The sequence below is a fragment of the Pan troglodytes genome, chromosome 1 (genome assembly GCF_028858775.2).
Source record: "Pan troglodytes isolate AG18354 chromosome 1, NHGRI_mPanTro3-v2.0_pri, whole genome shotgun sequence".
NCBI classification, from domain to species: Eukaryota; Metazoa; Chordata; class Mammalia; order Primates; family Hominidae; genus Pan; species Pan troglodytes.
Window position 1 is genome coordinate 92,058,397 of NC_072398.2, and position 22,398 is coordinate 92,080,794.

A 22,398-nucleotide genomic window follows, 5' to 3' on the forward strand; every position below is an offset into this window, starting at 1 on the left:
GAGGGAGGAGACAGAAGCTCATCAGCATCAGCCCATCAGCATACATGATAGCAGAGAAGGAAATTATCATCATGAGACATCTCAAATGATGACAGGGAACTGCTCTGGGCAGTGTGGGGACCTACTGACTGTGGCTGTAACCCCTGAGGGCCTGCAATCTAAGACAAACCCACTAGGAAGAACAAATACTTCTGTGACATACAGATGGTAGAATAAGACAGTCATCTACTACAAGAGTAGAGAGGAAAGCATTTACATCATATACATGTCCAGGTTAGTTTAGGGTGTGGAGCATATAAATGAAAATGGGGTCAATAAAGAAGCACAAGCCAGGGAAGAAATGCACACGCTCACACACAACAATCCAGAAAGGGTTTTTCCGAAGAAAAATACTTTTAGAAATTATTTCCTTTCTCTTTTTTTAATTTAAGAAGCAGTGAAATGGCTGTGCTGTGGTGACAGTGGAATTGAGAGCATTAGATTTAGAACAGAAACTTATTCTAGACATGTGGAACAATTGTAAAGATGGGTGGGAAGGGGGTAGGAAGGTAATGTCAGTGGACAAAGACAGCTTTGAGCAAGTGGAAATTCAAGAGAGATTACAACCTGTCTTGACTTTTATGCTAAGTGTCTTAAGTGTTTCCACCCCCACGCTTTTCAGAAAGCTCATGCTCTCCCTATTTCAGGAACATGAAAAATCTCCACGTTTTGAAAACCTGTTTGCAGCAGATGGAGAAGGCAGCAGTGCCATGGTGAAGGAAATGGTGGATAGGGGCATTGGGTATGCTTCGCCATTAGTCCCTGGCCATCCTAATGTCCCCAGATCCTACCACCACAAGAGAGGATCCCAGCCACAACTCATTTATTCAGACCCACTAATTATTAGGGAATCTCCAGTTGCCTTCATCAAACCCAAATTCACCTCTAGAGTTTCAGGCCAGTGATTAGACTCTTAATGTAAAAACTTAATGTTGAGTTCTGCTGGAATATAAACATTTCTCAATATATCAATTTAGACTCCAGCCAGGTAGAGAGACTTGTTTATCTCTGTTAATTGTGTTTACTCAAGACATCCTTTGTGACGTTAATTAGAGAAGCAGCAGCAGAGAACCCTAGGAGTCTGGCTTGAGTAAAAACATGCAGAAAGAGTCCCTATACTCTGACTCCTGGCCCTTTGTAGAGCACAGGCTCCTTGGAGTCAACCGTGCTGGCTCTAACCATGACCATTTGAGCTATGAGCCAAAGATGAGCAATTTCAGACTTTCAGAAGAAACTACTCATTCCCGATCACCTTGGTTTCTGAGTTGTAACAATTACTAAGATTTGCATGGGTGGTATGAGAAATTGAGGATTCTCATAAGAATGATTCTTATGATTATTATCTTTGCCAACATTTTTCATCTGCCATATTTAAAATATACCATTCTCTGTTCTAACCACTCTACATGTATTAACACATCTAATAACAATCACATGAGTAGATACTGTAGGTATTATGTTCACATAGATGAGGAACTGACACAGAGAAGTTAAGTCACTTAACTAAGGTCACAAAGCTAGTAGATGAAGGCACAAGGACTTAATTTCCGCTTAGCCGAACCCCAATATTTTAAAGGAATGTTCTAGCAAACATCTGATATCTACATGTAAGTTGCCGTTCTAGGTTCTATGCACAAGATGCAAAGAATATATAGACAGTTCCTACAAAGAGCTAGTGGACTAGTTGCAGGTATCGGTAACCCTCTCTATGGTGTTTAAGTTCTGCTCCTTATTTTGTTCACCTACAGAGTAGGAAGTTCTAACTAGAAAAGATACAACAATGTTATCTTTTTTAAAAAACAGGTAAGGTAATTTTAGGCCAGAGGGAGCCAATTTACTAATTAATTTATCAAGAGCTACACAATGACTAGTAGCACATTCAAAACTGGAAGCAATTTTTGTAACAACTAATATCTCCAAGTCCCATGTGGCAGAGACGGTGCAAAGGTCTTACTAGAGCAGAGGTACAAAAGAAAGTTTTGATCCATTTGATCAAAATTGATCTTCAATTCTCCTTCAATCCCATCTCTCTTCTTCACCTCCCCCACGCTCGTATTTATTCTAAATTCTTTAACCTTTACTGATCCTCACTACTCCCTTTCTTCTGCCTCTGGAGTGAAACTATGCCTGGACACCACTCAGATTTACAGGGGTGGGACTGCAGATAAAGCTGAACTGCTTGAGATTCTTTATCCTTAATGAGCCTTTAAAGGAAGAAAAAATCATGCTTTGGACAGATATTTGTAATTGCCCGAGCAGGAACAAAAGGTAAAACCAAAAGGGGACACGCGTTTTAAAGACTTAGGGAGAGGACTTGCAAGCTGTTTAGACTGGGACGAATGAAGACTAAATGCAGCGGGGTGGGAACTAGCGGGGAAGCGGTCGTGCCCCCCAGTCTTCCCAGGGAGGAAATGCCAAAGCGACGTGCTTCAGAGAAAGCTTTGCGGTTTCTTTCATACGTATATGAAAGGGCCCTTTCTTCAAGGGTAGGGAAACTGCGTCTGAAGTCTGCGGACGTCCCGTCTTCCCATTGTGAGGGATCCCCACTCTGGGAGGTCGCAGGGCCCATTTCTGGAGAAAGACGGGCCGCCTCTCTGTTGTGTGGGAGAGACTGTTTCCCGGCGCCTGGGCCTTCCTGTGGGGTCTGCGAGGTCCCCTCCCCCGGGAGGTGGGACCCCGGGCAGCGCCTCGCCCCGCAAAGTCCGTTCTGCCTCACGGCGCAGGACTGGCGGGGGAAGCGTATAGCAGCTCAGCACCCCCTCGCGCCGCGTCACCCCTCGGCGTCTGGAGGACCCTGGCCCAGCAGCGGACCGGGCCGGCCGCCCGCCACGAGCGTGCGTAACGTGCCCCCGCAGCGTGACGCACGGGCCGTGCCGGGGCGGATGCGCGGGATGCGGACCGGGAGGAGCGCGCAGGGGGCGGAGTGCGGGCGGAAGTCGGCGTCTGCTGAAAGGAGAAAGGAAAGGGAGACGCTGCTGGGTGCGGCGAGGTGAGGCTGGGAACCGGCGGGAGGGCGCCTCCTCCTCCCCCGCCCTCTCTGCTGAGGATGGAAGTGACGAAAGCAGCCGAGGAGGTCACTTCCTGCTGGGGTGGATGAGGAGGAGCCGGAGACGCCGCGGAGGAGACCGGACCGAAGACGGACCGTGCCGGGAAGAGGTGAGTCCCGGCCTCGCCTCGGCCGCCGGGGTGTCTGGGTCGGATCCGGGACCCTGGCGGGGACGGCGTCCCTGGAATCGGGGCCGGACGCCGGGCCGCGTACCCACCCAGCTGGGCCTCACCCAGTGCGGGGGGCGGGGGAGGGTGGGAGGGTGGGATCCCGTGTCTGCCTGAGGGGCGACAGGGACCCAGGGCAGCGTTCATGCGGTGGCCCCGCGCAGCCCTGAGGCCACGGTTAAGGGAAGCCCGGCCCGGGAGGTGAATGGCAAGGAGGTTCTGGGGGCTGTGGAAGCCAGGACCCGGAGCTGCTGCGGGAAACCCGCAGCGCCAGACTGTGCATGCCTCACTCTTCGGGGAGTGGTCGCGATCAGAGGAAGGGCAGGGGTCCTGTGGTTTGCAGAGTTGAGACGAGTGGCCCTACTTGGATGGAAGTGTCCTTGCAGTGAATATGCGAAAGGCGTGCAGAGGCGCCTCAGGGCTCCTGGGAAAGGGACTTTTATGGGGAAAATTGGAGAGCTGGAGTGTCAAGAGAGGGTTTCCTTGTCAGGTTATCGTTGCAGCGAGATTTGGACCCCAGGGTCGTGATGGTTGGAGGGAGTTCTGTGGCAGGGTAAAAGGCCTCGCGATCTGACAGCGCATCCTAGGAGTTAAGAGTCCAGGGTAGCTTCCTGGAGCAGTGGGGAAATTCGTGTTTTTCCTCCCTCATTGTCACTAAGGTGGAAGAGGAAGCTCCTGCCTCAGCCCCGGTGCCTTGTTATTGTGTATCTCGTGTGTGTGTGAGTGTGTGTGTGTGTGTGTTTTCCGTGTCTGTCTTCTCCTTCCTTTGGGGTGTTTTATCTTGTCCTCGGCCGCTAGTAGTTTTGTAGACTGACACTTGCTGGTCTGCTTAATGTGTTTGGTGAGAAAAAATATTCAAAAGATCTAGAGAAATCCTAGGTTAGGTGAAATTTCCAAGATAAGGAATTTGTCCCTACGCGGGGGCCACTTAGGCATTCTCTCCAGATGCCTGCTAATGTGGATGCTGAGGGCCTGTCATCCACCCTGGAGAACAGCGAGGGTAGATCTGCCCTCCCTCCATGTCCCTCTGGCAGTTTCACCCCTCCCTCCTTTTTGCTAAGTGATTAACACAAAGCTCCTTGCTGGGAGGAACAGGAAATTTATTGAGGAACTGTAAATCTGGATGGAATGAATTCAAATCGCAGCAAGACTCCCTCCACTCACTGGCCAGAAGGGCTTCAGAAATGCCTGCTTTTCACCCCTTCCTGTTAAATGGAGAAAATGTATAATTTTTCTCAAAAAATTTTTGAGAATTTGTGTGTGTTTTTTGTGTAGAGTAAGTGTACATATGGTGTGTTTACTTCCTGTATCCCAGGGTATTTTTCAATGGGGAGGGAGCAGTTTGTGGCTGGGAAGAATCTTCCTTCTCCTATCTCACATAATTCAGTAAAATAAATCAAAATCAGATGTTCATTCTTGAGTGGGAATCAGATGGATTTGGGATTTTTTCATCCTTTAAACTGGTACATCTTGGTGAACTCAGGCTTGTGTATCTTGGCATGTAGGCTTGTCTAGTAATAGAAGACAAACTGTTTGACTTGTGTTGGCTGCGTTTTTGGACCCATTTCACCGTAGCTTCCTTTTTTATTTTTATTTTTTTACATTTGAAGGGTTGGTCAGGAGGAGGAAAACAAATATTAAAGACAGTGTTTACACTTTGTGGTTTAAAGTCAGGTGAGAGATAATTATGGCTTTTGAAGCTGATGACCTGAGGCCCATCATTTGATAACTTGGGGAGTAGCAGTTTGGAGGTGACATGTTTGAAAGAAAGAGAGTTGCATACGGAAAGAAGAACAGGGGAAAGGAAGTTTGGGGAGAGACTGCCAGAAAACTTTTGAGAGGATACTAAATAAATAGCATCTTAAAGTAATTGTGTGGCTTGTGTCTCTCAGCAGGCGGGTGAAAATGAAAGCCGGCTGTAGCATCGTGGAAAAGCCAGAAGGAGGTGGAGGTGAGCAGAAGTTAATCATCTCTGATGTACCTGGAAGGTTCCCTCAGTGGTTCCTGTCCTCTCCACTTGAGCTCTGTTCACAAATGTCAGACCATGCTGTCAGAGACACAGTTCCAACCTTAGGGAAAAGGAGTTTTCAGCTGTATTTTCCTGAAACATCAGTTTATCTTTCCTGTTTGTTCCCTTTAGCATTTTCATGTCCTCACAGAAAGTAGGTGTATTTAGTAATGTATGAAAAGGTCAGCTTAGGACATCTGGTTGCTGCTGCCCAACTCTTATCAGATTTAATGATTGCCACAAGGATAGGTGACTTCTCTGTGCTTTCCTCTCCCCATTGTGGTTAGGCCCAGCTGACTGAGAGTACTTACAGCATGTTTGCAAAGCACTCTAGATTCTGAGCAGTGGAATGTGCAGTTGGGGTTGCTGGTATGTATGTACCTACCTCTTAACTAGCTTAATCTTGACCTTCTCACATGAAAGGGTATCAGTTTCCTGACTGGGCCTACAAAACAGAGTCATCCCCAGGCTCCCGGCAGATCCAGCTGTGGCACTTCATCCTGGAGCTGCTGCAGAAGGAAGAGTTCCGCCATGTCATCGCCTGGCAGCAGGGAGAGTACGGGGAATTTGTCATCAAGGATCCAGATGAGGTGGCCCGCCTCTGGGGCCGCAGGAAATGCAAACCACAGATGAATTATGACAAGCTGAGCCGGGCCCTCAGGTAAGGAAAAGGATTCCCAAATCTGTGTTAACAGATTGGAAGGAGACTAAGCTGTTTGGTGAATGCTAGATAAAAAGGGTATCAGGTAATAAAAGACTACACTATCTTAGTGAATAATGTGTCACTTTAAAGTGGGAGTAGAAGAGCTGTTGAATGTGAGTAGCATAGGCACAGGAGGAGAAAAGGCATATCTTTGGTTATACGTAGGAGGGGATTCCAATGTGGCTGGCACTGGATCCTGACAGACAGCTGATTCTGCTCTGTAGTGGGCGAGAGTATATGGTGAAACATGGATTGGAGTTCATTTATAATCCAAAGGATTAGTTTAGACTTCTCTATTAGAATCTGTTAGAATTTCTTTCTTTGGGCTTCCCTGAAAGAAACTTAGAAAAGGATGAAGCAAGTCACGGGAGGAAGATTCAATGATACTGACCTATCTATTCCGGAACTGTGTCTGTGAGCTCAGGTTGTCCATAGCCTGCTGCAATATGTCTAAAGATTGATCACTATAAGTTTTCTCAGGTTCTTTTTTCCCCTTGTCGGTCTTACATTTCATAGTCCGTTAGCCCTCAAGGGGCTAGAAGGCAGTTTATGACCTCTGCTACTGCATAGATGTAAGACTAAAGGTTCCAGATAATTGAAGTTCTCCTGACCTGAAATGTAAACTCTGTACAGTGGCTTTGCTGTATTCTTTCACATCCCTTTGAGTCTTTGAAGGTGAGGCGGGCCACACTAGCTGCTGTTTTCCAGATCAGGGCATGCCATTGTTTGACCTGCCACCATAAAACAGTTCTACATTCCTTTGTCTGTCTTTTGAGCTTAGGCCTCCAGACTAACCACATCAGGTCTCCCTAGTGATTTGTCTGCCCCCACCTGGGCAAGATCGAAAAGAAAAACTAAGCAGTTAGTGACATGCAGTGCAACCAGAAGGAAATGGACTGTAGAATCGAAATTGTAGAGAGATGGAGAAGAAAATGTTTGGGGCTAGGATAGGTGTTCAGAATCTTAAAGTGAAGTTGTCTTTGTCAACCTCTAGGCAAAAACGAGCTGAGTTGAAAATTGAGTAAGAAAATTAAGCTGTTAGGTCTCCTAGATCTACCTGGAGGGCCAGGCTGCAAAAGATTGGTAGTGATTTTTGTAAGTAATACTTAGAGCAAGAATTGTTGGTCTCAGTGGCTACCTAAGTGTATTGAAAGCTGTCAGTAGCTACAAGACGAATGGACATGTATTCCTGTTTTTACAGATACTATTACAACAAGAGGATCCTTCATAAAACAAAAGGGAAAAGATTTACCTATAAATTTAACTTCAACAAGCTGGTGATGCCCAACTACCCATTCATCAACATTCGGTCAAGTGGTAAGATACAAACTCTTTTGGTAGGGAATTAATTTTGAATTGAAAAGAATTTTTAAAAATCCAAATCTAAGACATGGCATGTTTAGGAAGATTTTAGAAACACTAAAATAATGTGATCCTTTGGATTGCCTCAATGTTCTTATTCAAGTCATCTCACTTATAAGGAGAGTTATAGGCTATTCAGTATCAAGATAGATTTCTTTGGTTTATTTGGTTGGTTCCCTTTTGTGCATATTGTTTGTAATCTCCTAGATACTATTACACTATCTTGTTTGGGAATGATGTTTCATAGGTTTGTGATGATCTTTACGTTCAGGACTCAGTTTTAACACCCAGCCCAGTGGTTCTTTCATAGATGGGAACCTGTTTCTACAAACACTTCCGATTTTCTGTGAAACTACCAAGCTCTCCCTTATCAAGTGAATATCATCAAAACCACAGCATCCTTGATCAGAGAAGGGGGAGGTTCACATGTTTGCAGTGAAAAGCAGTGTCTTTGATCTGCAACAGCAAATCCTCAGAGAAAAAGATTCTGGGGTTACTTGACCTTCTCTCCTGTTAAGTGCAGTAGGGCTTCCCCTCTTGACTTTCCTGGTTATAGCTTTCCATCACAGCTCCCCACATTCTCTCTTGATGTTGAAAGCAGTCTCTCAAAAGACTTTGTTGTTGTGTGGTTTTTTGTTTGTGATTTTTTTCCTTATGCAAATCATACTCCTGCCCAAGAAAATACAGTAGTTCCCCTTATCTGAGCAGTATATGTTCTAAGACCCCTAGTAGATTCGCAAACCACAGATAGTACCAAACTCCATTCATATATATGATGTTTTTTCTTCCCTTAACCCCACTCATATGTATCTGTGATAACGTTTAATTTATAAATTAGGCACAGTAAGAGATTAATGACAATAATAAAATAGAAAAATTATAACAATATGCTGTAATAAACTTAATGTGGTCTTTCTCAAAATATCTTTGTGTACTGTACAGACCTATTTTCAGACCTTTGTGGGTAACTAAAACAGTGGAAAGCAAAACCTCAGATAAGAAAGGACTACTGTAGATTGTATTTAACTGTTTTCCGACCAGTCCATCAGTAAGTACTCTGTCATTGTGGCCTTGTATGCTAAGGCAAAGAATGCTGATCATGCAGTAATACAACTTCTCAGAAAAGCTGGAAGAAACCTGAAAAATTAGTGGGGGTGTGGTTGAGAGAACATAATGTTGAGATCCATTGCAGATATGTAATTACTACACAACAAGTTAGGGCAGTTTTAGCTTGACTCTGCTATCATTACAGTTTCATCTCAACTTCTGTAACCACTCCCTCCTGTCCCTGGGGCATGCATTTAAAAAAAAAAAAAAAAAGTGGTATTGGAATGCATCTCTCTAATTACAACCTGTTTTCTTTCCTTGTGCCTGAGGGAGAGGCGTTAGGAAATCAGACCTGTACTAGCCACTCAAATCTTGCTTCCTCTATTTCTCACTCTTGCCCCTTCCTTGTATGCCTAGAGGAATTGGGAATCTAGATGTATATACCAACAATTTTAAAGAATTTGTTGGTTTTCATACCCCTTCACCCCACTCCCAAAAAAATGTTTCATTCGTCTTGTTCTTCTGTCTTTGACCCATTTTTATCTATTGAAAATCCAGAACTTCCGCCACTTGGACAACCTAGAATGGGGCATTCATAAGCCCTGGGAAGTAATGTGGTTTTCCAGGGCAAGGAAACCTGGATCCTCACTCTGTGAAGAATCTGATCTAGAAACCTAACAATAGTGGCCCAGCACACCTGTTCTGCCCGAAGGCGATTGAACCAACATTGATCTTTAACCCAAGCTCAAGATCCTAATCAAAAAGCCACAAGGGGCCGGGCCAGGTGGCTCATGCCTATAATCCCAACACTTTGGGAGGCCAAGGCCGGCAGATCACTTGAGGTCAGGAGTTCAAGACCAGCCTGGCCAACATGGGGAAACCCCCATCTCTACTAAAAATACAGGTGGCAGTCACCTGTAGTCCCAGCTACTCAGGAGGCCAAGGCAGGAGAATCACTTGAACCCGGGAGGCAGAGGTCGCAGTGAGCTGAGATCATGCCACTACACTCCAGCCTGGGCGACAGCGAGACTCAGTCTCAATAAAGCACAAGGAAAGCAAAACTGTGTGCATTTCTTTTAGTACATCTATCTCTACTACCTGGTTGCTCACATCCTAGATATAGACAACTGCAAAGAACTGGTGTCATTAGTTTTTAAAGAACTTTTGACCAGAGAGGCCAAATGTTGTTTAAGGTTAACTTTATGATAACAAAGGAATGTAACATTTATTGAACATCTGCTTTATGGAGGTACTTTTGCTTAGTAGTTTTGTGAATTACTTTATTCAACTTTTCAGCCCAGTGAAGTGAATGTCTTGATATCCACATTTTACAAATGATAAAATTAGGAAAACGACAGCAAAGTTAAAGACTGATCAGGGTTCGTTGAATAGTTATCTATTGAACAGTTTCTCGGGAAACAATTCCTGAGACATCGAGCTGTTGGAGTCTAGCCCTTATTTAATAGATCATACATTCCTCCTCTAGATTGTGATTCATTTGTTCAACAGATAATGGGAGTTCTTTACCTCACGGAACTTACAGTTTAGCAGGAGAGATAAGATATGCCGGGTTTAATACAATGTGAAATGTGATAAGTACTCTAAATAGAGCTGTGTGGATTTAGATCCTGGAGGCCATTGAGATCATGTCTACAAGGTGGGTTGAGACAGTTGGGGTATTCTGGTCTGTGTATTTTATCATGAAAAGCATCCTGTATAATACATTATTAAAATATTTTCTTATATTTGCATAAGAAACATTGGAAAGATACAGAAGATACTGTCAGGATGGGGGCAGGACAGACCAGTTCAGGGATGGACTTGATACCTCTCAGTCTATGCCTCTCTACTCCCACCAACCCCAGTTTTTTAATTTTTATTTGGGAAAACTCCAAACCTACAGGAATACTGGAAAAAGGACAGTAAACACCCATATATCCTTTATCTAGATTCACTAATGGTTAATATTGTAGCCACATTTGCTTTATCTCTTTCTATTTATATATACTTTTTAAATCTTTTGAGATTAAGTTGCAGACATCATGACATTTCGTCCCTGTGTACTTCAGCTTGTATTTCCCAGGAACAAGGACATTCTCCTCCATAACCACAATAACATTACCACACCCAGGATGTTTAACATTGATATAATTCTATTATCTAATACATAGTCCGTATTCGAATGACAGTTGTCTTTTTAGGGTTTAAATTTTGTACCATGATTAATAAATTATTTAACAATGACATGCAATTTGCTATGCTTGGTACTATTCTAAGGGCTTTACAAATATTAACCGTTAATCGTCATAACAATAGGCCCTGTGCTGACCTATTTTACAGGTAAGGAAACTGAGGCACAGAGAGGCAAGCTGTCCAGAGGCACATAACTAGTAAGTGGTAGGACCAAGATTGGAACCTAGGCAAGGACCTTATGAATTCCATTTTGCCAGAGGGGTCAAAGATTCCAGTGTGCTACTTGTACTAGGCTACAAGGTGGAAGCTGCCAGAACTGAGATTCAGACCCAGTTTTTTCAACCCCAGTACTTGAATTTCATGGTGACTTCATGGAGGTGGACTTCTAAAGCAATGGTATTCAAAGTTTCTTTTTTAGCAGCAAACTTTTTTTCTAAGCAAAATCTTAGGTTTGATATCTCAACATATAAAAGTAGGGCTACTTCAATTAATCAGAGATAAGGGTTCCAGAATGCTAGAAGCAATGCTTCCCAGTATTGCTTCTAGCCTCACCTCCCATTACTCCACCTAAATACATCAGGAAAATACTGCTTATTATGTCTCCTTTACAGTATACCTTAACGTATGTAAAGACTGAGATATCCTCCAGTTTATTTTTCTTTTTTAATAAAAAACTAGATTTTGGGCCGGCACAGTGGCTCACGCCTATAATCCCAGCACTTTGGGAGGCAGAGGTGGGCGGATCACGAGGTCAGGTGTTCAAGACCAGCCTGACCAATATGGTGAAACCCTGTCTCTACTAAAAATACAAAAATCAGCCAGTCATGGTGGTGCGCACCTGTAGTCCCAGCTACTTGAGAGGCTGAGGCAGAAGAATTGCTTGAACCTGGGAGGCGGAGGTTGCAGTGAGCTGAGATCGTGCCACTGCACTCCAGCCTGGGTGACAGCAAGATTCTGTCTCCAGAAAAAAAAAACAAAACAAAACTAGATTTAACCAAGCATTTCTAAGTTGCTTAGGAGACAAGACCTTTCCCTGCACATTATACTTCATTCTTCTGAATACATAGAAGTGGCTTTTTGCTTTTGAGTAGATGTACTCTTAATTGAAAGTCAAGATCCAAAAGAATCAAAAAGGGTAGAATTGTAGCCACTGTAATAAGCTAGTAGAAGAATACATTTGGCCTGGGACCCTCTTGGCTCTACTCAAATCATTTGCAAGGTCATCCATCTGTTCTTCCTAATTTTAAAATTAAATCAGTGGCTTTATTTTTTTTCCAGTCTGTGATTTTGTTTTTAATTATCTTAAGTCTTATAATCATGCATAATTTTTAAATTTGTTTATATTTCCTCTACTTAATTCCTTTTAAATTGGCAAAAGCACCATTTCCAATCACAAATACACAGCAGTTCTACAGTGTTATGTTTCTGAATGGCTGTTTAGAGGCAATCCCAAATTATAACTTAGTCTGAATTAGATGGTAAAGAATTCAAGAGTGAAGTTTAACTTGCTACTATTTTTAAAGCATCTGATCCTATAGATCACCTATAAAATGTGAGAAGTGTTAAATCTTTATTTGATATTACACATAAACCCACTAAAATGCCTTTCAATAAGTAAAAGAAATCACTTTACATACAGATTTCTAATTAAATTGGCTATTATTGTTAAAGCCAAAAATATAAAGTAGACATTGCTGCCTTATCTTCAGCCCTTGCCTTTAAGAGGCAAATGAGGGCCGGGCGCGGTGGCTCACGCCTGTAATCCCAGCACTTTGGGAGGCCGAGGCGGGCGGATCACGAGGTCAGGAGATCGAGACCATCCTGGCTAACACGGTGAAACCCCGTCTCTACTAAACATACAAAAAATTAGCCGGGCGTGGTGGCGGGCGCCTGTAGTCCCAGCTACTCGGGAGGCTGAGGCAGGAGAATGGCGTGAACCCGGGAGGCGGAGCTTGCAGTGAGCCGAGATCGCGCCACTGCACTCCAGCCTGGGCGACAGAGCGAGACTCCGTCTCAAAAAAAAAAAAAAAAAAAAAGAGGCAAATGAACATAAAACACTGGTGAATCTTGCTTGGTTCTGAGACAGTGAAGGAATTTCCCCAGTATTTAAATATATTCACATAACTAGTTATGTAAATCTAAATATAAAACCATTCTCCAATAAGTTTTAAGATGGCATTCATCATCTTTGTGAAAAGTTGAACATTACTAATGAAGTCCAGTCATATATTTAGAAGGGGTAAACAGTGATAGATAGCATTTACTAAATCGGAATTACCATTAAAATTCCAAAAGCCAAACATATTCATCTAATCTCAAGTCAGTCTTAATTAAATCAGGACTGCCCAACAAAAATCTGTCAGTCATTCATTATTTGGATTCTGGTTTATGAGATCTGTTAAATTATGGTACACATAAAAAAGTCATGAGGCATTTCTGTTTTGCAATAAATAAGGCAGTGTCCAATTATTATCCATTAGTAGCTTTTTTGAGATAATCTATCAAGTCTGCCCTTTTCTGCCTTAATGTCGGCAAAGATCATTTTTGTTCCAAGGATATACTTCTTGGGATTCTCCAAATACTCCATCGGTATCCTCTCCCCAGGTAATGCCTTTGTTCTTATTGGCATCTGTGTAAGAGAATCCAGTGGCCTGACCTGTCTTCCACCCAAAGAGACATGGAGATTAGGCCCAGTCTCGTGCTTGCCTCCCTTTTCCACAGTGTGGCACTGGGCACACTTCTGAACACAAATCTTCTTGCCTTTCTCAACATCACCCGTATTTAATTCTCTCTTTCATCACTGGCACTATGAAGGTTCCTGCTCGGAAGCCGAATGTCCTGCTCTCTAAATCAGTGGCTTAAAAAAAAAAAAAAGTCCTGCAGAACAGTTTTCTGTGGAACATTATTTTGGGAAATGAGGCTCTGGCATAGTGTTACTCAGTCCCATGCACCTAGAAAGCTACAGTCTTACGAATAACAGCAGACTCCAGAGTCTGCTAGACCAAGAGGAGAAGGCACCAGCTGATTGGGAGCAATTCATAACCATCCCATATCTGTGTACCTTTTTTGTTTCCACTCCTAGATCACTATACTTTCACTTAAAATTTTGTTTTTTTCTATTTTTTTCTTCTCCTTTGTTCTTTCTTCACCTTTGCCTGAGAACCCTGCTGACATTATTATAGAAACTGCTGACACCTCCCAGGAACCCACAGGTCCCTGAGACTTCAGATGGCATACCTTTTTCATGTCTTATCAGGAGGACCACTGGGGAACTTGAGAACTGTGAGCCACTAAAGTTGATGGGCTGGGCGCAGTGGCTCACACCTGTAATCCCAGCACTTTGGGAGGCTGAAGCAAGTTTATCGTTTGAGGCCAGGAGTTCGAGATCAGCCTGGCCAACATGGTGAAACCCAGTCTCTACTAAAAATAACAAAAATTAGCCGGGCATGGTAGCACACACCTGTAATCCCAGCTACTCCAGAAGCTGAGGCACAAGAATCACTTGAACCCAGGAGGTGGAGGTTGCAGTGAGCCAAGATGGTGCCACTGCACTCCAGCCTGGGCAACAGAGTGAAACCCTGTCTCAAAAAAAAAAAAAAAAAAAAAGTTGACATAAGTAGCACAGTGTATGTTATCACTTAGAACTTTACATTTTAGTAAGCAAACTTGGAAGAAGGAATAGTAGGTCCTGGATTTTCTCCCAGCCTCCTTAATGTTTGAAAGCAGGTTGGAGATGGAGATCATTCAGTAGAATTTGTTAGAGGAATATAGATTTGGAGAGATTGAAAAATATTTGAATCTCTGTGAAGCAGTGATTGTATATCAGGAATGATAAAACACTTGGTAATAAGAACTTAACAAATGTGTAGCCTTTTTAAAAATTAAACTGTTTTTAGTAAAACATGGTCAGTGTATGTGAGGTATAGGGTGTTTGAGTTTTTAATGCATTACTTTCCATGCATGTCATTTCCAGTTTTGTTGATTTGTTTTTTGGTTTGGTTTGTTTGCTTTTTATATGCGGCGAAGCGGTGCATCCAGGAATGGGGCCTTGGCCCAAGCAGAGCTTCTCTGGAGGTGCAGTCAGCCAGGGCAGCTCTGCCCCTCCCCACAGTCAGCCAGGGCAGCTCTGTCCCTCCCCACAGTCAGCCAGGGCAGCTCTTCCCCTCCCTACAGTCAGCCAGGGCAGCTCTGTCCCTCCCTAGAGTCAGCCAGGGCAGCTCTGCCCCTCCGCACAGTCAGCCAGGGCAGCTCTGCCCCTCCGCACAGTCAGCCAGGGCAGCTCTGCCCCTCCGCACAGTCAGCCAGGGCAGCTCTGCCCCTCCCTACAGTCAGCCAGGGCAGCTCTGTCCCTCCCCACATCCCATCTCGAAATATATCTGTATTCCAACAAGGAAAAATGGGATAGCATGTGGGTAGTCTAGGCAGTGAGTAAACATCAGATGTCCTCTTGTAGCAACTATCTATATGTTGTTATTATTTTCTATCTTAAATGTTCTCGAATGTTTATATTTCAGTAAACCTCTACCTCGTCACACACACACACGAATATATATATATGGCCAAAATTATGGAAATAAGACTATTTGCAGAGCTAAAAATTGAAACAGGTAATATATACACAATATTTAGAGTTGCAGAGGAGAAGGCTCTTGTACCCATTCATTCATTCCACTTAATATTTATTGTGTACAGGAAGTACACAACTGTTAAGCCCTGAACTGCGAGGTGTACAGTTGTGAACAATAGGAAGTCCCTGCCATGTGGAATTTAGGTTGTAGAATATGGATAAGCAATTACAATGTTTTTGACAGTAAGGAGTACTGTGAAGACAGTAAAGAGCCTAGAGAAGGATGACAAGTTGAGTAGAAGCAGCTGAGCAGTAGTTACTAGGAAGTTGGAGAACTGTGGGATTCAGTCCAGTTGGAATGATTGTTTCCTGTTACTACTAAATATTTTGCACTTAGTTAGCATAAGTGATGATAATGAATGAGCAGTCCTCTGATGCAGGCTTTTGTATTTTCCACCATCACAGGTGTGGTTCCTCAGAGTGCACCACCAGTGCCAACAGCCTCTTCCCGGTTCCATTTCCCACCTCTGGACACCCATTCTCCAACCAATGATGTGCAGCCGGGACGGTTCTCTGCTAGCTCCCTAACTGCTTCTGGCCAGGAGTCCAGTAATGGTACTGATAGAAAGACTGAGCTTTCAGAGCTGGAGGATGGCTCAGCTGCTGACTGGCGCCGGGGTGTGGATCCCATGTCCTCCAGGAATGCCATTGGTGGAGGAGGGATTGGCCATCAGAAACGCAAGCCTGACATAATGCTTCCTCTGTTTGCTAGGCCAGGGATGTACCCTGACCCCCACAGTCCCTTCGCTGTCTCTCCAATCCCTGGCCGCGGAGGTGTCCTTAATGTCCCCATTTCACCAGCCCTCTCCCTGACTCCCACCATCTTCTCCTATAGCCCATCACCAGGCCTGAGCCCTTTCACCAGCAGCAGCTGCTTCTCCTTCAACCCTGAGGAAATGAAACACTACCTTCATTCTCAAGCTTGTTCTGTGTTCAACTACCATCTGAGTCCTCGGACTTTTCCCCGTTACCCGGGGCTCATGGTTCCACCACTGCAGTGCCAAATGCATCCTGAGGAGTCAACTCAGTTCTCCATCAAGCTGCAGCCCCCACCAGTTGGGCGGAAGAACCGGGAGAGGGTTGAGAGCAGCGAGGAGTCAGCACCAGTCACCACGCCCACCATGGCTTCTATTCCCCCAAGAATCAAGGTGGAACCTGCCTCTGAAAAGGATCCTGAGAGCCTCAGGCAGTCGGCACGAGAGAAGGAGGAGCACACTCAAGAAGAGGGCACTGTGCCAAGCAGGACCATTGAAGAGGAAAAAGGCACCATCTTTGCCCGTCCTGCTGCACCACCCATCTGGCCCTCTGTGCCCATTAGCACCCCAAGTGAAGAACCTCTGGAGGTGACTGAAGACATTGAGGACAGGCCTGGCAAAGAGCCCAGTGCAGCTGAGAAGAAAGAAGATGCACTGATGCCCCCCAAGCTTCGGTTGAAGCGGCGCTGGAATGATGACCCTGAAGCCCGAGAGCTGAGCAAGAGTGGCAAGTTTCTCTGGAATGGGTCAGGACCCCAGGGCTTGGCAACAGCAGCTGCTGATGCTTAGAACTGGAAGTGGATTAGGAGCTGTTTATACTATAATCAAATACATACATGTATTTATGTAGCAAGATTTCAGGGTGGGGGGGAGGGAGTTAAACTGGTTTGATCATTCTAGGGGCATAGACTTGTATTTTTATGTTTTGGGGATGGGATGGGGTTATCTTCTGTTGTAAATTAGGTGGGATATGAACACACTTATTTTCCTGGTGAGTAGGACACAGGGAGGGTATTGAACTCAAAGGAGAAGGAGCCTCTATTTCCTGTTGAGGCTTATACTTTCTGACAAGGAAACTCCCAAAGGGCCAAGATACTTTTTGGTCCCATGATAGTCAGGTTCCAGACTTCTTTCTTTTCTATTGTATTTGTATGTGGAAAGCCATTAATGAATTTATTTTGCTCCAAGAGATACACATAAAAGGGAAAAGGGCATGGTTGGGAGGTTGAGCAGTAAGAGACCATTAATACTAAGTATTTTGCCTGAAATGCTTCTTTATAATTGTTTCAGGGAAGGAATAAGATAATCTCAGACTTACTGGGGTGGGGCTTGGGGAATGTTTGGATGTTGCTCTTTTTCTTCTTCCTTTTTTTTTTTTTTTTTTTTGGGTTGGTGGTGTTTGGCATTTTTTTCTTTTCCTTTTTAAAGAAAATGTTTTCAGGAAACATGAACAAACATACTGCCAATTATAGTGGGGCTGGGAAGGCACAGGAGCTGGCGACCTCTCAGCTGCATAGTTGGGACGGCAAACCCTGCTGTGAGCTTCTCAGACTTTTCACCTACTTCACCTATTAAGAAGCCATGAGGAGTTGTAAACTCTTGTTCAGGGAAGAAAAGAGGGCAGGAGGAAGTAACCCAATGCCTTTAAATACAAAACAGATGAAAAACAAAATACTCATTTTTCCTTTTCTATTGTGGGTTTGGGGAGCCAAACCAAGTGTGACTGTGAGCACGTTCACTGAGAGGCATGACAACATTATTGAAGAGGTCTTTCCATTATGTCTGGTTCTCTTATTTTCTTAAGTCAAGCCTTAACTATGAACATACTTTAAGATGATACGGGTCTGTCACCATAAACCTGTAAAAGGGCATCGACAGCTTTTCAGATAATCCAGGAATGTTGAGACATGGCTAAGTTTCTAGCTGATACTTAGTCATTCCCTCTTGATATTGTTGGGATGGGTAGCCAAAAGGCAGGCTTGTGGGAGTTAAGAGCCAATGATACCTGGAAATATGGGAGGTAGCTGGGGGTACAAGTGGATGTTGAGACTGAAGGAAGAGGTGGAAAGAAGACACAGAAGGCACCCAGATGCCAAAAGGCCTGGCATGAATGAAAGAGTTGGCGTCTGTCCTGTTGTGGTGTTCCCATTCTTGCCACACCCATTTGCCCAGATTGTTCTGATTCTCATGTTCAATTGACTATCCCACATGAGACTACAGTTTATAGGCAGTGAGGAATTGTTTCTTCCTGGGAAATGTCCTTCCAACAACTTCAGAGGAATGGGAAAGTGTTAATCTTACGTGAAGCAAAGGAGCCTGGACTAGGGGCAGAGAGAAAGAAGCAGCAGCCCACCTTCTGTGTGTTTGCACATGTGCCTATGTCGTGTACATTGGTACCTGACTGTGCTCAGATCTGCGTCGCAGCAGCGAGAGAAGAAATCACTCCATATCCGATGAGAGGAAGGGTGGCACAGAGATGGTGTCTACAGTTAGAGACATTTCTGACTCCACCTTAGCCTAAGCAAACTTTATATACTGAGTAACATTTGAAGGTTGTCTTTTAATGGTGGGGGGTGTTTTTTCCTTTTTAAACTACAGTGCTTGCACAAGAGAGGGAGGGACTCAGAAAAGGTTAGGGCAGGTGAGGGAGACAGTAGATGGCCTGGGATGACTTGAGTCCATCATACTATTGCTTGGCAGGTGTCCTCCCCCATGTTTGATTCAAATTCCATGAGTGACCTACCTTTCCCCAGGAATGGGACTGAGAGGGTAGTCCCCAGCAACTCAGTCTGCACAGGACTCCCCGTTCAGGCTGCCTTTGGTGGTTGTGCTTTTGTAAGTTTCTCTGCACTTCGACTTACCTCTGAATCAGAAAGCAAGCCCAGCAGGTGAATGAGGGATGTCTGCTTGGCATTGCCCAATCTAACCAGGGAGGCTGGCTGGCCACCCACTGTCCGCTAGAGGGGAGAGCCAGCAGGTGTTGGTATGAACTCAGGAATAGAAACACGAGGCCTTTTTAAATACGAGGGAGAAGAATCCATGATGCATACCTGTAACCCCCTAGAACCCAAGTGCCAGAATTCCTAGATGCTGCTTCTGTTTGAACAAAATGTCACTGCTTTTACACTTGAAAAAAACACACTCGAAAAATGTTCAACTCCATGAAAAATATTTTTTGGCTTTAAGAAATTGTTTGGTGTTCAACTGTTTCCTTTGATTGCCATTCCACCAGTAAATTGTTGGTTGACTTGCACTGCACTCTGGGGTTGGGGTTGGGAGGGGAGGGTCCTTATACAGAGCCGAACCTGGGGTTGCTCAGGAAGTGGGCCAGGGAATGTGGAAGTCGTTGACATTGCCTGGGCCAAAAGAGTGGGAGATAGTTTTTCTCCCCTCAGCCCACTCCTGGTAGCACCTGTCGCCAGCCTGGTACAAAGCCAGGCCTTTTTCTTCTGTGAGCATCTCATCACTGTCCAGCAGCAGGTGGAAAAAGGGGGACAACAACCAGACCTATTTTTCTCCCCCATTTTTTCCAAATTTTGCTGTGCCAAATGTTTAAAATTTTATAAATATGAATCTATTGAAATTTCCTTAATCAAGAGCTTCTTCGTGTAAAGTTTGCTTTTTTAGCTATAGAAAAAGAGAACAGTAAATATCTCTTAATGGCATCCAGCCTTGCTGAGCTCACCTTTTTTCCTGAAGAATGGGTAGGAGTGAAATATTTAATGTAAACATTTCACCAAGTCCCTTTACCCTAATTTTGAAGCTGCATTAAACCCAACTCACTAACACAGGGAATGATTGCACCCTAGTCCTCTGTGGGCCAAGAAACTTTCAGAAGCATTAAAAAAATAGTTGAAATATATCACTTCTCACCAAGTGGGTAGAGTCAGTTGGCTGTTTGTCCCTTGTTTTTTATTTATTCCATAATTATGTTTGTGCTTTTTGTTTTGTAAACAGTAATGGAACGTACATTTTTATTTTGCTTAGAAGACAACTTTGATTCAATCTTTCAAGAACTGTTCCATTCTTGGTTTCTTCTTAGGGGGAAAATAGTTACCAGTTAATTTGTTTTGAGATATTTAAGCATTCTTTGAGTTATAGAATTGTGATGCAGGGATTTGTGAATGAGACATTTACATGTGAAAGGTGACTTCACTAGTTACCTGCTTAAGCCGAGTAAAGTGTGTATATGTACATAAAATGTAAGTAATCTTAACTCCATTGTGCAGTGCCTTTTAGATGTTCCGCTTTCTATAAAGTCTTCAAATTTTTGCATATATATTATATATATATGATGTAATGTTATAGAAATATATGTATAATATACATATTTTTTCCAGGGGTATCTGATAGCTCTGTATTTTGTTATGGAAGTTGAAAGAAAAAAGTATTTTACCTCAGAAATTAAATAAAAAAATACTTTTAAGTAATGTTTGCTGAGAGTTGGTTTTGTTGTTCATCATACACTGTGCTGGGGTGGTCATGCCAGAGAATTTGCCAAGTCCGTCCTCGCTCACCCACCCTCATGCATTGTTATTCCTATTGTACAGGTACCAACATAGTAAGGAAATAGGTCTCTTAACAGTTCTGGAGCTTTTCCATTTTCTTGAGTGAATGGCTGCTACCAGTTAAAACTAACTGAAGCCAGAGACCCAAGTTAGGTGGAAATTTCTATCTCAAGATTATTGTGAAGATTCTTTAAGAGTACATGTCAAAGCCAGACACAAAAGACCACACATTGCCTGATTCCTTTTACATGAAGTGTCCAGAATAGGCAAATCTGTAGCGACTGAACACAGATTAGTGGTTACCAGGGAAAAGTGGGGAGTAACCATTAACGGGTCAGATTACCTTTTTAGGGTGATGAAAATGTTCAGGACTTAGTAGTGGTAGTTGGACAACTATTTGAATATAACAAAAACTACTGAATGACAACCACTCTGAAAGGGTGAATTTTATGGCATGTAAATTATATCTCAGTAAAGGTGGTTTCACTGGGTGTTTTGGTGTTTTAAGTACAAAACACTTTTTTAAGGGCAAACCAGTACTAAGGAAACAGTATTTCCCAGTAGATGACAAGAATCCAGAGGGGTAGGAGGGGATAATGGTGGAGTACTGAATATCATAACACACCTTCAGAAAAATGGAGCCAGACAGTAATCTCATTTCACCCGTGGGAGATAGGCAAAGTGACTTTCTGGAGGTCCCAATATGCCAGGTGTTCAATTTGGCCTCTATTAAAGGGCGCTGTGAGTAGGGAATTGAGTGGTGAGGGACGTGGCTGAAGAGGCCGATTGGGATGGATTATGAAGGGTTGCATTTTATTCTAGCAATGGCCATCCCTGGTATTTCACAAAATAGCGGGCTGAGCCAGGGAGGACCATCGAAGGACACCGCCCTGAGAAACTGTGACTACCCTGTCAGTATCTGCTCAAAAAGACAACTCATTTAGGTAAGAAAAAGGAAAAGTAATGGGCTGACTGGTCGACGTCCTGAAGTAACGAAGTCAAGAAAATGGGTATGGGCTTGGATGAGACCCTCCAGCTGGGAGAGCCTCCTGCTTCTCTCCCCTCCTCATTGCTGAAAGCAAAAGGAGACCCGTTTTAGGAATGAACTTGCACATAGTTTTGAGACCAGAATCCCAGACATCTGGTTCTGCCAGCCTAAGTTGGCCACTCAGTGCTTAGAATTGGATGGTGATTATTTGAATTCTGAGCAAAGAAGGAAAAGAGTGACAGCATGTGGAAAAGAAGTAAGGAAAGAGATGAGGCCTGGAGGATGAGGACAAAGGGGAAAGGTAAGCCTCAGAGCCCTGCATGGTGAGTTAGGGAATAACCAACTCACCATGATTTTCCTGTTACAGTCTTTAGCAGCTCGGCAGGCCCTTCATAACCTGGCCCCTGATTTCCCTTCCAGCCTCATCCTTCACCACACACCCATGCGGACACACTCTCTCCCACACTACACAAAGCCTAAGCTGTGCCCAGAACAGCCAGTGCGAATATAGCAGTTGTCCTGTGCCAGGACCCACTTGTATCAACTCATGTAAGCCTCATGACAACCCTTTGAGGTAGGAGCCGTGTTTATTGCCATTTTATTGTGGGAACACTGAGTATCAGAGGAGCTAACTGGCTTGCCCAGAATTCTCGCCCCAGTTCCTGTGCTCTAACCACTCTGCTGCAAGGCCTCTCTGCCATGCTGACAAACTGCCCATCGGCTCTGTCCCTTCTGCCTGGAACACCCTTCTTTCCCCCACTTCACCAGACAATTACATCTTACCATGCGGCATTCAACTCAGATGCCATCACCTCCACGGCCTTTCCTGGAAGGTCAGGGGGCACTCCTGCGTGTCCTGTCACAGCCCTCACCACACTGTGTTGTCATTGCCTGCTTGTCTGGCTTTTCACAGAACAGTCAAGAAGCCCCAGGCCAGCGCAGCGTTCAATTCAAC

General features: G+C 44.1%; 1 protein-coding gene across 3 annotated transcripts; it reads left to right on the plus strand.

Moving 5' to 3' along the window:
• The first annotated feature begins 2,549 nt into the window (after positions 1-2,549).
• Positions 2,550-20,377, plus strand: ETV3 (ETS variant transcription factor 3). Of its 3 annotated transcripts, none has more exons than XM_009433755.5 (5): positions 2,550-3,195; positions 5,145-5,203; positions 5,684-5,921; positions 7,165-7,280; positions 15,598-20,377. In XM_009433755.5, exons 2-5 carry the CDS (start codon positions 5,158-5,160, stop codon positions 16,734-16,736), a joined length of 1,539 nt encoding a protein of 512 aa, XP_009432030.2. In that variant the 5' UTR covers positions 2,550-3,195; positions 5,145-5,157; the 3' UTR covers positions 16,737-20,377.
• The last annotated feature ends 2,021 nt before the right edge of the window (positions 20,378-22,398 follow it).